This window comes from Balaenoptera borealis (genome assembly GCF_965194805.1).
Source record: "Balaenoptera borealis genome assembly, chromosome: 19".
Classification (NCBI taxonomy): Eukaryota; Metazoa; Chordata; class Mammalia; order Artiodactyla; family Balaenopteridae; genus Balaenoptera; species Balaenoptera borealis.
In genome coordinates, this window is record NC_138878.1 from 30,944,868 (window position 1) to 30,960,113 (window position 15,246).

The following is a 15,246-nucleotide window of genomic DNA, read 5'->3' on the forward strand; positions in this document are numbered from 1 at the left end:
AGATATATCCAAAATCAGCATAATGCCCACTTGAAGAAAGAACACTGATTGTGTTTGGATAGTGTAGAAGCAATAATCCTGTAATATGTATTTTAAAATACTTTAAATAGCTTTTGTTTATGCTTAATGTATGAATTGATCTATATCAGGATTTCTCAGTCTTGGCACTATTAGCATTTTGGATGGGATAATTTTTTGATGCGGGAGCTGCTCAGTGCATTGCAGGATGTTTAGCAACATCCCTGGCTTTTACCCACTAAATGCCAGAACCTCTCTGGTCATGACAATAAAAACTCTCTCCAGTCAGGATCAAATATCCCCTGGGGGGCAAAATTGCCCCTGGTTGGGAACCACTGATCTGTATACCTGTGTATTTGTATCTGTATATCTATAGCTTTATCTGCATCTCTATGTGAGCATATTTGTTTTAGGCACCCAAACATGACATGACACAGTTTAGGAGCATTAAATTTTATACTTTAGCGATCAAAGAGTGGAAGACAATGTAGAAAATCATTGATGTTTTGACGGAATTCATACTAACTCATAATTAGAGGGATTGATTGAAATTAGAGAATACGTTGTTTTACCTTTGGTTGGTAGAGTTTGGTTACTGAACTAGAGAAATGCTGTAATTAGTTGAAATGTTTTCATTTAAAAATACTGAGGAACATTTTGCTTAATGTGTGGTTCCGTTTTTACATTTGAAATTTCATAGGGTTGTGTGAGAAGCAAGGCCCAGGAGACTGATTGAAGGTATTCAGTATAAATATGTCATGTCATTAGAGACCTGAAAGTTTGCTTTCAGTGGAAAGTCTCTGAGGTCCTTAGTCTTTTGATTGCAGCATGAACTACAAAGTCTGGCAGTACAAGGAAAATAACTCAGATTTTATCTTAGATGACTTTCCATTTCTATTTTGTTTTAAGACTTGGCAGTGCTTTGGCAAACCCTCACAGTGGTTCACCTGAATTTGAAGTGGACTGAGTCATGTGCCCAAAAAAATAAATGGCTTAGCTACACACCGAAGCTGCCAATTGCAAGGACCCCTGAGTTGATACTGAGGCCGTAACAGTTGAGTATTTCCTGTGGGCCAGGCCATGGTGCTGCAATGGCCAGTGGGTCACATACAGCCTCTGCCCTCGAGGGAGACATGAAAATGGATCATTTTAGCACAGTGTAGAGTGATGTACAGGTTGCCTCAGAGCTTGGAAGAAGAGAATCCAGTGTAGCCAGGGGTGGGCAACGTGGTGCCAAGGAAGGCTTTTCCAAGGTGGTGTTTTCTTTTTTTTTCTTTCAGTTTTATTGAGATATAATTGACATACAGCACGGTATAAGTTTAAGGTGTGCAGTATAATGATTTGACTTACATTATGAAATGATTATCACAATAAGTTTCGGGAACATTTATCATCTCATTCAGATACAAAATTAAAGAAATAGAAAACAATTTTTTTCCAAGCGATGAGAACTCTTAAGATTTATTCTCTTAACGAGTTTCATATATAACATGCAGCAGTGTTAATTATATTTATCATGTTGTATGCTACATCCCTAGTACTTATTTATCTTATACTGGAATTTTGTACCTTTTGACCACCTTTATTCAATTCCTTCTCCCCCTCCCCACCCCCCGTAACCACAAATCTGATCTCTTTCTCTATGAATTTGTTTGTTTTTGAAGTATAATTGACCTACAACACTATGTTAGTTCCTGTTACACAGCATAGTGATTCGACATTTCTATGCATTTCAAAATGATCACTACGATATGTCACCATGCAAAGATGCTACATAGTTATTGACTATATTCCCCACACTGTACATTTCATACCTGTGACTCATTTACTTTGTTTTGCAACTGGAAGTTTGTACCTTTTACTCTCAGAAACCTATTTCTATCCTCCCCCCACCACCTCCCCTCTACCAGCCATCTGTTCTCTGTATCTGTGAGTCTGTTTCTGTTTTGTTATATTTGTTCTTTTTTGTTGTTTGTTTTTTAGATTCACATATAAATGAAATCATATGGTATTTGTCTTTCCCTGTTTGACTTACTGCACTTATCACAATACCCTCTAGGTCCATCCATGTTGTCTCAAAAGGCAAGATTTCTTTCTTTTTTATGGCTGAGTAGTATTCCATTGTATACTACTACATACGCATCTTCTTTATCCATTCATCTATTGATGGACACTTAGCTTGTTTCCATATCTTGGCTATTGTGAATAATGCTGCAATGAACATCAGGGTGCATATATTTTTTCAAATTAGTGTTTTTGTTTTCTTCAGATAAATATCCGGGAGTGGAATTACTGGATCTTATGGTAGTTCTATTTTTAATTTTTTGAGGAATCTCCATACTGTTTTCCATAGTGGCTGCACCAACTTACATTCCCACTAACAGTGCAGAAATGTTCCCTTCCTTTTCTCCGCATTCCAAGGTGTTGTTTCCTGAGCATCCTTGTAGATGATACCTACTGTGTGCATCAGTGGATCTACTTATTATAAACGAATCCACACTAACGTGCCCATGACAGATGAGAACTAAGTTGTTTTTCCTCCCAGGGATATTAGAATTTATTATGAGACACAGCCCTTTCTAAACCCAAGTGATGCACTACCGGTAACAGAAATTTGCATGTGAATGTCAGATCTTTTGGGGACAGGTTCTTACAGTGACATCAAAGAAAGTAGCCACTTTTTCTCTCCAGATTAATGGCTACTCTTAGCTCCCATTTCAGTACTTTTCAAGAAACCAAAACAGACCAAGCACATCTAATTTACAAGTTGCTATCATTATATAAAAGATGCCCACAGTTTGCCAAATACAATGGAAGACACACAGAGAAAACATTATTCTTACCTTCTGGAAGTTATACTCTGAATCTTTTCTTCTGCTTATTGTCGGCTGATAGTCCTTCTCCTCTGTCTTTAGTCTTTCCTCTACTTGCAAACATCTGCAAGTGTCCTTTTTATCCATACAGCATGTCTGAGCTAAACCTCTCCAAAGAGCAGTCTGTACTTACTGGTTCCCATATCTACTCTCCCTCTGTCCTCTCTGCCAAGAATGCACGCATCCCCGTTTCTTTGTCTGCCAGGCCAACTTTATGACAAGTAGTTTTATCTACCTGAGTGCTCTTGTCTCATAGGCAAGTTCCTACACATCCTTCAAGACCCCCATTTAAATGGCTCCTCTTATTTGAAAACTTCTGCTGACTTTCCAGGGGGAGTGCTTTGCTTATATCTCTAGTGCAGCACCTGTCATGTGGCGTCCTACTTATCTTTTCCATTAGAGCTCTTCTTGGGTAGAAACTGAGTCTTATTCACATATTTTTTACCCAATATCTACTGTCTTTTATATTGTAGGCACTTAATAAATATTGCATGAAATGTTTCAATGATCCATTTATTTTTCCCACATTACCAAATTCCTACCTTTCCAGGCTCCTCACTCTTAATTTTTTTTTTTTTTTTTTTTTTTTTAAATCTCATGCCTCTTCCATATAAGACCCTTTGCTGGGGGCTTTGCCTTATGTTACTTCTCCTTACATAGCGCAGTCCCACAAAGTTCTATCCTTTCCTCCTTAGAAATGAGGAAACAGAAGCTCAGAGAGGTAACATGAAGCAACATACCTGATGATACCCAGCATGTAAGTGGTAAAGCTGGGATTTGAACTTGGATCTTTCTGGCTCATTCATTCACTCGTGCATTCCACTGGTAATACTGATACATACTTACTGTGGGCAGCCATACGTACACTGGGACCAGAGGAAACCACATTGAACCAGACGAATTCCTTGTCACCACAGACTGCGATCTAGTAAGATGAGAGACAGACAACTAAATGGGGAGAAGTCAGGCAGTGACAAGTCCTGTGAAGGGACATAAAGCAAGGGAATAGACAAAAGACCGAGGATGGAGTGTATATGCCATTGTAGCTAAACTGACCTGGGGAGGGGCATTAAGCAGAAACCTACATAAAATAATGACAGAGGGGAGGGCGGTCCAGGCAGGAAGGGCAGCAGGGTGCTGGCCTGGAGAAGGGAGTGAGCAACAGCCTGGGCAGAGCGCCTGGATCTGAGCGGGCGAGAGTGACTCTCTTAGGCGGGAGTTTGGAGAAGGAACCAGCAGCCAGATCATGTGGGAACTTGTAGCCCATGGCCACTGTGAAGCCACTGGAGTTCTTTAGGTAGTAACACCCTCCTGTGCTGTCACATAAGCCACAGCAGTTTGTAAAACAGCTATGCTTGGTCTGTTTTGGTTTCTGCAAGACTCTTTGAAATGTCACCTTAGCCATGAGTACAGATAGAAAAGGTGGCTTTTTGTGCTTTAACCCATTTAGTTCTCAAAACCCCCAGGATGAGGCAAATGGTATTCTTATCCCAGCATTAGAGATGGAAAAACTGAAGGCCACAGAGGCTAAGTAGCTTGTGCACAATTACATGGCTAGCAAGTAGCCCAGCTGGGGTTTGAACTTGTCCTTAAGATGAGTTCGGTAACTTGCCTACCAGCCCGTAACTAGCTCGGCGGGATTGGAGCACAAAGCCACTTAGTCTGACTCGTGATCTCGAAGTGCTGTCTGTATTTCATTCTTGCTCCTATTGCCTCCGCCCAGTCTTGGCATCTGCAACTTTGCGCCAGACTTGCCGTGTTAACTGGTCTCCCAGCTTCTGTCTTTCCTGATACCAATCTTGCATACCTCCCGCTAGCTATGTGCTCAGGGGCGGGCTTTACATCTCTCTTGCTACCTCTTCCCTCCAACAAAATCCTTCCCGGACCTTCCTGTTCAGTGCATTTCAACATACTTAGACTGGCCTTCAGGGGCCTTCAGGGCCCTCCAGAGCCTGGCTGCCGACCATCTCTCCCAGCTGACCTCACCTTCCCTCCATACCTGCCCCTCCCTTGCAGCCAGGTAGGTCTCTGTTTGTTCCTGGAAAGAAGCCAGTACACGCTGAGCTCTGCAGCTTCGCTCACCCCATCCTCTCTGCCTGGGACACCCCCTCCTTCTGCCTTCTTCCTTGGTTCAAGACGTGTTCCTCGGAAAGGCCATTCCCTTTTGATTCCGTCTCCTAAACTTGCAGACCATTTGTCAGTGTCACTCACTGACCTGGCCCTTCGGTTGACAACTATTTTTGTCCTATCACCCTAACTGAATTGTCATCCCTTAAAACCAACAATCGTGCCTTCTACTTCTACTTCTTGACGTCTTCAGAAAGGTAGATATAGCCCCAACCATATCCTTTTAATTCGCATCTAATAGGTACTCACTGAAGTGTTGGTAAGGCTTTCGGGAGCAAGTGAGATGAACTATAATTACACAAAAGGCACGGTCACTCCACAGCATATTTGGCCCCTGTTGGTGTGTATTTAAGGAAAATCAGGCCTTTTCCTATTTTCTGAACGTTGGTGTTGCTCGGTTGCTGGGCCAGTCCCAAGGATTGCTCCATTTTTGCTAAAAAGAAAACTTGATTTGAGAAGCTTAGTACCCTCTCCTCTACTTGTATTTGTTTTTCTGATATTAAACAAGTGCAGTTGGGTTTCAGAAGTTGTTGGGACTTTTTTTTCTTTTTTTTTTTTTTCTTGCTACTTCTAACTAGTCCAGATGGCTATGCAATTCACAGACTCAAATGTGTCCAGATCATGAAAATCCAAAGGCCTCCCTGTTTGGGTAGAGTCCATATGTTTAGGCATTGTTGTTTCTTGTGTGGGTCCACAGAACGTGTTGAAAAATCTAACAGTGGAACTTGCATTTCCTACTTGGTCCAAGTTAGGATGTTTCTGTCCTTCCTCCTGGTCATGAGGGGAGGGGAGAGAGGTCACCTCACAAGTGATTACTTTTTCCTCTAAGCAAGAAATGTAATAAGAGATTGTAAATAATTGAACGAAGCCGTTATTACTGTAAACACTACAGCCTGTGCTATATCAGCATTTCGGGAAGATCAGCATCCGATATATGGAAAGGTTTTTTTAAAAACGATAATATGTTCCAGAAAATTAAAAGTTAAGGTCTCTTAGAAACAATACAAACGTTATCAGTAGAAGTGAAGTATACCAAATTTATATATTCAGGAGAATGTGAAACTTATACCATTGATTGTTAAAGGGTTTTAAAAGCTTCTTATTACATTTGGTAACAAAATTCTAGGCTTAGTTGTAAAATCCTGGGTTAACTATCATTTGGAAATTTAAATATACATTACAGTAAATATTTAGAAAATGTTTTTCTAAAATGTTCCATTTAGGTCAATAAACTTGTCTGTAGAAGTCTTTTATAAGGATTAAAAAAAAAAAAAAAAAGAAATTTCTACCCATTAGCCTAAAATTAATCAGGCTCATCATTTTCAAATATGAGTGTATTTTAGAGTTCCTGAGAAGCCGGTAAAAAAAAATACAGATTTTTAGTTTCCTGCTGCCTAGAGGTTCTGATATAGTAAATCCACGGTGGGGATCAGGTCATCGGCACCATTACCAGACATCTGCTTATTCCGTGGTCCCTAGCACCACACTTTGAGAAACTCTGACCTAGACTACAAAGCAAAAATTTCAAAAAACAGGATTTCTTTCAATGAGAAAAAAATTAACTATCAAATTTAATGCTCAAATTCTTGCCCCAGTGATGTTAGATTGTTGGCTTTCTCTTTTCTTTTTGCCTCTTTTTTCACTGCAGCTTGTTTTTGGCCACTGAAGGCATCCATGCTTAACACTCCAACCCCACCCACCTAGGCCTCTTTATCTTTTCTAGAAAAGGGTAAGTGCATTTGCTAGAATAAAGCATTTTTTTCAAGCTAAGTATCTCTAGTGTTTCAAATATTCATTTTATTAGAAAGTATAATTCTTCCTATTACCACTTTTTCCCCATAGGCGTGGTTTTTGGAGGGACCTGTGGTGACAGATGCTTGGTTTCTCCTCTTCATTTGAATTTCAAGTGCTTATTCTGTGCCCTGCTTGGCTTGGAGGACAATTCTACATACCATCATTTCACATCTAGAAATTAATTCATCTGTTTGTTCATTCAATTGAGATTTATTGAACACCTACTATTTATCAAACACTCTTCCTGGCACTGGGACATCAGTGTAAACAACAGATAACACATCCTTATTAAGTTTACAATCTAGTGGGGGAGAAAGACAAGAAATATGTTGAAAAGTGTTATGGAAAAAATCGAGTAGGGAAAGAAGGGTAGAGTTCTAGAGGTGGAGGAGGGCTGCAAAGAAATTTTATACAGTGGTCAGAGAGAAGGTGACATTTGAGAAAAGACTCAAAAGGAGGGAAGTGAGCAAGCCATGGGGACACTTGGAGGGACAACAGTCTGGGCACAGGAAACAGCCAGTGCAAAGGCCCTGAGACAGGAATGTGTCCAGGGTCTTGAAGCAACAGCAAGGAGGCCGGCAGGGCTAGGGTAGGATAAGCAAGTGGGGGAGAACATTGGCAAAGGTCAGAGAAGAAGTGGGGCCATTGTACATACTTGGGCTTCTTCCCTTGGGTGAATGGGCAGCCATTGCAAAGTTTTGAGCAGAGGAGCGATGTGATCTGCCTTGGATTTTCAAAGGATTCCTTTGGCTCTGTGCTGAGAATAGACTGTGGTGGGAGCATGGCAGAGCCAGCGGGACCTGCCAGGAGGCTGCAGCAGGGATGCAGGAGGGAACGGACGGCTGGGGCCTGCCTGAATCCTGTGGAGGGGTGGCAAGCGGTCAGCTTTGGATATAATTGGAAAGATGAGCCAACAGAGTCCTTTGATGATTTGATGAGGGAAGGGAGAGAGAAAGACTGGATTCAAGGATGATTTTTGGCCTGAGTCACCGGAACTGAGTCACTTCCCCATCAAAGGAGACGAGGAAAGGCTGCGGGTGGAGTGGTTTGGGGAGAGGAGGAGGAATTCAGTTTTGCTCGCATGATTGAGATGCCTATTGACAACCAAGGGGAAGTGCTGTGGGCAATTGAATATATGAGTTTGGTGCTCGGGAGATAATTATCTAGGAGTTTTTAGCGTATGCAAAGGTAAATAATATTTTTGAAAGTTTACTTCCTTAAAAAAAAATCTTGCTTTGTACTTGAACCTGTTAATGTATGTGTGCATATGTATATATGTGTGTGTATAATTGTATATGTGTGTGTGCATAATTCTCTCAATACATAATTGTATAATTAGCAGAATTATGTGTGTATATGTATGTATGTTCTCCTGCTAATTATACCTCATACTCCATTGTTTGCAGTTTTTTGTTTCTAGCCTATTGTTGACCCCCTAACCTTTGGTACAGACTGACTTTATTGACCAAGTCATTCTCTGTTTCCTGGTATGGCACTCCAGATTTACCCCTGATTATCATCAGTATTACTATCATTCGCCATATTGGGCTTGTGTTCACTCTTTTGGGCTGTCTATCTTGAAACAGATTACCACTGCTGAAAATGGTTAAAACCTGATTATCTCTGGTAAGTTCTTTTCCGCGGGGCAGTTAACAGAGCCTTCGAGAGTGTGTGAACTTAGCAGTGCAGCCTTCTCTATCATGTGACCATGCTTGGCACACTTGATCCACGATGGCACAGTTCATTTGTGTAAGCAACTTGACAGATGTCCTTACTGAGGCATCAAATTGGATGGTGTCTGCTAACAAATCTAATGGGAAAAAAGAAAAGAGAATTCAAAGGATTATCTTTTTTTTTTTTTTTTAGGATTAAATTTGTGCCATTTAGCTGTTTGATACCCTGTAGTTAATGCTGCTTTATTAGAAGCCCATACAGTTCTTCACATGGGTGTCAAAATAATTTCAGTGAAAATGATGTTGTGTGGACTCATCAGGCTGAAGTCTTCGTCTTGTGATTACAGATGGGTTATTGTCTGCTGTTTCACTGTCTTCCAAGCCTTTTGCTGGATGAGCTAGACTTAACAATCTCCATTAATTTACTTTGGCATTTCACATGGCTCGTCAGGCCACAAACACCATGGTCTTTAATAATTTTTTTTTAAGTCCTGCAATGCTCCTTTTTAATTGATGTCCTTCATAAATTGTATTTGCCAAAGCTGTAATTACTCATCAAGCAGTGAAAGCAAACCTACCTCCAAGTACAATGAAGATGTTCTTTTGTGAAATTATTAAGATACAGAAGTTCGACATGCAGAGTAATTTTTTTAGCTCTGCTTTATAATTATATCTTTTGGGAATGTATCTTTGGGGATCACACCTATTAGAGCCTATCAAATTGGAAAGGACCGATCATCACCAGTGCACCTCATAAATGCCCTTGCCTCACAGTGACCATTTCCCAATATATATGAAGTCTTTAAAACAGTTGGAATTGGCCTGTTTCTTTCATAATGTTTTTAAATGCTCTTTAGAGTGGTTAACTCTGTTTCACCTGAGTTTCATTTAATTTATTTGAAATATTTTGTTTTGACTCTTGAAATCGCATAGAAGAACCTTATATCATTGGGTAGGGGATCCTAGAAGGAACATCAGTGGAGAGTTACCATCGAAAAAGTTTGGAAATAGGCCAAATTAAGGTGACTTAGAATCGCGTAGAAGAACCTTATATCATTGAGTAGGGGATCCTGGAAGGAACATCAGTGGAGAGTTACCATCGAAAAAGTTTGGAAATAGGCCAAATTAAGGTGACTTAGAATCTCATAATTTAGAAATTCGCATTTAGTTGATTCGCAAAATGCATAAACTTTACCATGGTGCAAAATTACGATACCAGCTTTTATAAGAAGGCTCCAGGGAGAGTAAGAAAGTACTGTCAATAAAGGATTTGGAACAAGGTTTCCCAGAGTGTGTTCCCACAGGGTGTCGTGAGGGAAATGAAAAGGAAGCGCTCCACAGCGAACCTGGGAGGGAAGTCTGCAGGACTTCTCAGAGCCTTTAACTTTACAGCGAGCACTGTGATTGATCCAAGAGAGCGCGGTGATCCGCAGCCTTTCCCAGACTTACTGGACTTTGGAACCCTTTTCTTGAGGAACGTTTTACTAGACTTAGTAAACGAGATACTCTCTGGGAAATTCAAGCTTTGAGTAAGATCGTTAAAAATAAAGTTTTGAAATTGATCGCTGAGTGAAATATTCAAGTTTTTTGCTGCGATTGGAACCTAAGTGATACAGATTATGCGGCAGGAGGGATGTCAGGCTTCATTGCTTGTATCTGTGATTTTGGGCAAGTTGCCTGACCCCGAAAAGCCTCAGTGTGTTCATCTGTAAAATAGGGATAGTAATTATATTTCTCTAACTGGTTCTTGGGAAAATAAATTACATTTGGTCCCACTCTGGAAAGTCAAATGAAATTATGTAGAGGACTTCACTGGGTAAACCCTTATTATCATTATCATTGTAAAAAAGTGAGGGATAAAATTGCTCCATTTAGGATGGTTGATTATGATACACTGAAGTTAAAATGCGATCGACCTTTCTCCCTCTCTCCCTTCCTTCAACAAATAGTGGAGGGCTTCTCACAGGCCAGGCGTTGTTTTTAGTTCTAGGGGAGACAGCAGTGAACATAGTTAAGGCCCCTTCCCTCGTGGACCTAGGGTTTTTGTAATATAATGTGTTTACCCATGTCATGGTCTCTTAGAACATAAATTTAATTGTACACAATTCAGTTAAAGTTAACTGTTCTGAGGTCATTATATTAGAGATCCGCCCCAAAGGATCACTTTTTCTCTCAGAATTGAACCTGTTCTTACATGAAACAAGCAACACAAGATTCAGAGGTCATGTTTTAAAAGAAAATAAATAAAATTAAGCTAGCATTACTCGATAAGGTAAAGCCAGGAAAACGTGGGATCCCTTTCTTCCTGATCAGGTCCACCATGGCAGTCGGGTGGCCAGATTTAGCAAATAAAAACATATAACATGCAGTTAAATTTGAATCCCCCATAAATAAAGAATAATTTTTTTTTCTATAAGTATATCCCAAATACTGCAAGGGACATACTTATACTAAAATAAAAAGTGGTATATTTAAAAATGAAATTTAACTGGGCATCCTGTATATTTTTTTTTTTTCCTGACAACCCTTCCTCTCTAAACCAGGGGCCCAGCCCCCTGCACAGAAAAAAGATGATTGCAACAAGTCAACGTTTGGATCCATCTGTGCAGAGGAGATATTTTACCCCAAACAGAATAGGAACCTTTGCTTCCATTTGAAATGATTTATAGCTGTTCCCGCCTGATCGCCGAGTGTTTCCAAATTAAAAGCCGTTAATTAAGGCCTTCTATAGATACAAAAGATATGCGAGGAGTGCTTTGTAATTCCAGCTCAGTACTTCAGGTGAGAGCTTTTCAAATTACGTGGACCACTGGAGCCACCTGCTTGAGGAACCACGATGGGAGCCGTCTCGTGGCTCACCAGCACGCCACCGTGCCAGCGTTGTTACTGAATTTTCTCATTTCTCCAGGGCAAATACTAATTAATGGATACAATTCACAGCTGATTAGCTGTGGTTTCTTCAGTAATTACATTCGCATACTAACTGTTCAGAAGAGGATTTCTAACCCAGTTCTTATTTCACTCTAAGCTTAATTTGTTTTTTGAATTGTTTAGGCCCTTCGTTTAATAGCCATTTTATTTTTCTTTGTTGTTTTAGGTGCTATTAGATAATAAGTGAGTTTAATCTTTAAAAAAATGCTCTCTGATAATGAGCTGTTTGCCTTAAATGGATTTCTAATTCCCCAACAAAACCTACATTTAAATAACAGTAAAGTTGTGATACAGGCTTTCGGGAGGTTTGAGTCAGGAATTGGTACGTGGAATATACATCGTGGCCCAAGTTCTCGTAAATCTCCAAAAAGAACATTCTAAATGGAGGCCCGAGATCTTAATTCTAAAATCATTCATTCATCAAAAATTCCAAGGTAGAAACCTATCCCTTTTCTTGCATATATTTAACGTTGTAAAAAAAAAAAATGGGGGAAAACTGTGTGTGTGTGTGTTCATGCTCTCCTGCTCACGTGTTTATTTTTTAAATGATTTTTAAAACACTTTATTGAGGTATCATGGACCTACAAAAAAACTGTACATATTTCATGTATACAACTTGATGAGTTTGGAGATAAGTATACATTGGTGAAGCCATCACCATGTGTTTTTGATATCACATGCCTTCAGAGAAACTAGATAAAGGGCTTTCTTAAGTGCTAACAAATACATCTTTCATAAATCCTTATAAAGATACTTATCCAAAAGAATCTGAGGGCTCGTTGTGTGAGGATGTATCTAGGTGTGATTTTACAGGGTGGGATTTTGCTTCTGTAGACCATAACAGCGTTCTGGAACCCTTAGAGCCTTCCGTATAAATCCTGCTTGGTTCTTGGATCCCTGACATGAGAAAGGGCAGCATGTCAGTCCGCTTCTGTGCAGGAATCCTACAGGTTCAGAGTCGGAGGATGAGAGCCCCCCAGAAATAAGTGCTTGTGGGTTTATTGGGAGGAGGATTATGTGGGCCTTTCATATCTATGTGTCTGTATCTATATTGATTCTCTGTATTTATCTGTGTGTTTGTATCTATCTGTGTACCTATCTCTTTGGGAAAATTGTGCCTTTTACTTTAAATAATTACTAGCTCTATTTATAATAGAGAATGGATATACATTTCACCCTGTGGAGACCAAACCTATGTGTTATTTGATGCATGAAAGGAAGGAAATAATACACTTTATAAAAAGAAGGGCATTCTTTTACCATTTAAAAATCATGAAAATAATATAGCTCTGGATAATTATGCTCACAGAGCCTTTCCACATTGCCAGACTGATAAGAGAATGTTTAAAGCAACAAAACGTTCCTACTTAGACCATCTGAACCTGAAAATACGTTTCTGCCAAAATCCAAGTTTTACATTTTGATAACAGGTCTCTAGAAGGAAAGAGCTTATGTCTGAAATGCTGATACAGTCTTATTTGTGATGGCCTGAATGGGCTATTGTGTTAGGGAATTAAATAAAAATTGCTGTGTTCATAGGATCCCGCTTATTTTTTAAACCTCTTTGCACTTAATGTTACATTGAGAGATTAAATACCACTGTTTTCAACAGCTCTGATGGATACAGATATCGTTTTAAACTCTGGAGATTTAAAAAATATTCTTTAGTCTTATTATTTATTTATATTCATGCCACACCCCATTCACGGGAAAATAGAATTTGAGTCCTGGGAATTGAATTCTATTCACTTTAATTCACATTTTAACCTACCCACACTTGTGACATCTGTTCTTGAAAAGTAAGCTATGAAATCCCAACATGCTTTAAAAATGTGTCAGGGTGATTTTCTTGGAAACTCTTTTCCTGCTAACCTCTGACAAATGCTAGTTCGATAAACAACACCCACTAGTGACCAGTTGGCCAAATGTTTACAATTGTCTCCCTTTGCTATTAGTCTCGATGAGAAACAACACTATTTTCTAGAATTATCGCGTTAGCTTATGTCGGTGCTTTATTTTCTGAGGGAACCAGCCGACAGCATATAGTATAGTGCAATCTGTCACAGTTCACATTTGGTCCGAGTGAAACCACCCTTTTATCTCATAACACCAACATTCTTTCCAGATCCCATCTGAGCAGTAAGTAAACCCCCAGAATTCTTTATGATCCTGCATATTAACATAAAACAATCTGTTTTCTTTCAGTTTGGAAATAACAATAACTACATGAATATGGCTGAAGCAAACAACGCTTTCTTTGCAGCCAGCGAGGTAGGTGTCTGCCTTAATGTATCTGTTCATGTTTTGTGTGTTATTTAGATCATTTAACAGGCTTGAAGGGAAAAGCCAAGTATTGAATTTATCTTGTTATTACGTGGCACGAGGTAACAACTTTGGAGGAAAAATGAGAAAAACCTATTGGAAGAGAAGATAACCTGACAAGTCTTTATCACTCGTCCATAGGCTGTTAGGAACGTTAGTAATTCACATACACATCTCTTGATGAAAAGAATATAGATGCAAGCAAAAGTAAATATATAAGAAAGGATAGAATATCTATCCAAACTATATTTGGAAACTAGGATGGAAGGGACTCCTAATAGAAAATATTTAAACTTCACACAGCTCTGGGGATAATTTCATTAAGTTGACATGGTTTGGGAACAGTGTGGCAGAACAGTATTACAATTTCTGGGGTCGTCAGTGAGAGTGGTGTAAACTGAGTGTTTTTGTTAGATTCCCACACCCGAGTACGGTGCCTGGGCACATAGTAGATGCTCAATAAATATGTATTGAATGAATGAATGAATGAATGGGCATGCTCCAAGACTCGGCTATAGCTAGGAAAATTAAGTCGATGGATTTGAAATGCAACACCATGGTGGCTCTGAGTTTGTCTGCAGTTTACCAGTGCCCATGGAACAAACATATTTTTGTTGCTGTTTTCACTGCCTTCCCTACTTAGTGACTTAAGGCTGCTGTCTTGGTCTCATTGGCCTGCCCTCCAGAACAACCTCCATCTTGATTAGATCAAGAAAGAGTGGATATATGTACATGTATAACTGCCTCACTTTGCTGTACAGCAGAAAGTAACACAACATTGTGAATCAGCTATACTCCAATACAAATTTTTTAAAAAAGAAATGGTTTCCTAAATATGGTAGACCGTGTGAGATTTAAGATTTTAAAACAAGAACAAGCAGAAGTGAAATTTGTCCAAATGGAACATTTCCTCTTGTGATTCCTGTAATAAAAAGTCTTCATTTTCCAAATACATTCAAATATAGGAAACTGGACCAGCTTGACCCCAGAGAATGAAAATCATAATGGCTTCGTAAATGATCTCAGTTACAGGGAAGCAAGTGGTATGGAAGAAATTAACTTGGAGAAATTAGTAGAAAAAGTTGGGGAATCGAGAACTAAGAGTATCCGTAGATTAATCATTTTTGCAGTGACCATCATCTCTCTAACCAAGGAGACCGCCTAGATAAGGGAATATTGTTTGGCACTGGCTGCTGTGTTGTTTGTGATAATGAGCACAAACCCCATCTGTAAGGACAACATGATGTTTCATTCTGTAGGATTTTTTTCCCTACATTTGAATCAAACATTGATGAAAGCTCTACTGCCAGCAGCTGTTCAGAGACAATTTAATTCCAGCTGTGATAATTCACCGTGTCAGACATTGGCTGTTATATGTTGATACAACAGTTCTCCAGATTTGCATTTTTATCAAAAGGAACAAATGTTTTGAACATCTCAGTACAGATGGTATTTAATCATGTACATACTACTTTAACATGTACAAGGTAAACACTGGAAAGTCAATA

General features: G+C 39.4%; 1 protein-coding gene across 2 annotated transcripts in view; it reads left to right on the forward strand.

The window, feature by feature from the left end:
• TOX3 (TOX high mobility group box family member 3) overlaps nucleotides 1-15,246 on the forward strand; it is a 107,414-nt gene that overhangs the window by 61,263 nt on the left and 30,905 nt on the right. For both annotated transcript variants that reach the window (XM_082366664.1, XM_082366665.1), the window contains exon 2: nucleotides 13,622-13,687. In XM_082366664.1, coding sequence (XP_082222790.1) covers nucleotides 13,622-13,687 — 66 coding nt within the window. The remainder of the gene's footprint in view (nucleotides 1-13,621; nucleotides 13,688-15,246) is intronic.